This window comes from Corvus brachyrhynchos, unplaced genomic scaffold (assembly GCF_000691975.1).
Source record: "Corvus brachyrhynchos isolate BGI_N302 unplaced genomic scaffold, ASM69197v1 scaffold507, whole genome shotgun sequence".
Classification (NCBI taxonomy): Eukaryota; Metazoa; Chordata; class Aves; order Passeriformes; family Corvidae; genus Corvus; species Corvus brachyrhynchos.
In genome coordinates this window covers 73894-74896 of record NW_008239072.1, presented here as the reverse complement: position 1 = coordinate 74896, position 1003 = coordinate 73894, and the positions used below count along the sequence as shown (strand labels likewise).

Below are 1003 nucleotides of genomic sequence, written 5' to 3'. Positions count from 1 at the left end.
TGCAAACTTTCTGGCCAAGGCTCAGACATCAGCCTGGCAGGAATGATGGACACGGGAGCAGACGTGACAGTCATTTCTTCCCACAAATGTCCGTCGCGCTGGGAGCTGCAGCTGGCAGAAGGTATCGTGATGGGTGTGGGGGGATCTATATCTGCCCAGAGAAGCAAGGAAGTTGTCCAAATTGAGGGTCCAGAGGGACAGAGAGCATCAGTCTGTCCTTTTGTAATTGACTCTGGATTTACATTGTGGGGCAGGGATCTCATGTCCCAGTGGGGGGCTCGAGTCGAAATTCCATCTCAACCCCAAAATTTTTAGTAAAGGCCACTGTGGAGCGCCCCTTCCAGAAATTAAATTGGATCTCTGACGAGCACATCTGGATTGATCAGTGGCCTTTGAAAAATGATCAATTAAAGGTGCTCGCCGCACTCATGGAGGAGCAATTGAAAAAAGGAAATATCGAACCATGTAATAGTCCTTGGAATTCCCCAGTATTTCTAATCAAAAAGCAGGGGAAAGACCAGTGGCACCTCCTACAGGATTTACGGAAAATAAATGCAGTCATTGAGGACATGGGACCCCTGCAGCCCACAATGCCTTCCCCCTCCATGGTCCCTAGGCAATGGAAGTTAGCAGTCATTGATATTAAGAACTGCTTCTTCCAGATCCCAATACACCCAGATGATGCACCTCGGTTTGCCTTCTCGGTACCTTCCGTCAACCGAAAGGCTCCCATGCAGCGTTACCAGTGGCGAGTTCTGCCGCAAGGCATGAAAAACTCATCCACCATCTGCCAGTGGTATGTAGCTCGCATTCTGTCCCCCATCAGAAAGTTAGCAGCAAAGACTGTGGTGCTCCACTATATGGACGATGTTTTAGTGTGTGCTCCTAACCAATCCTATTTAGACTGGACATTGGGGAAGGTAATCGAGGCTTTAGAGGCAAATGGATTTGAGATCCAGGCTGAAAAGGTCCAGAAAACCTCTCCATTTAAATACCTTGGACT

The 1003-nt window shown here is 48.5% G+C and overlaps 1 protein-coding gene across 1 annotated transcript in view; it reads left to right on the top strand.

The window, feature by feature from the left end:
* LOC103619122 overlaps positions 1-1003 on the top strand; it is a gene marked incomplete at its 5' end in the record, with an annotated part of 95309 nt that overhangs the window by 91087 nt on the left and 3219 nt on the right. Inside the window, one exon of the mRNA XM_008637606.1 lies at positions 255-968. Coding sequence (XP_008635828.1) covers positions 255-968 — 714 coding nt within the window. The remainder of the gene's footprint in view (positions 1-254; positions 969-1003) is intronic.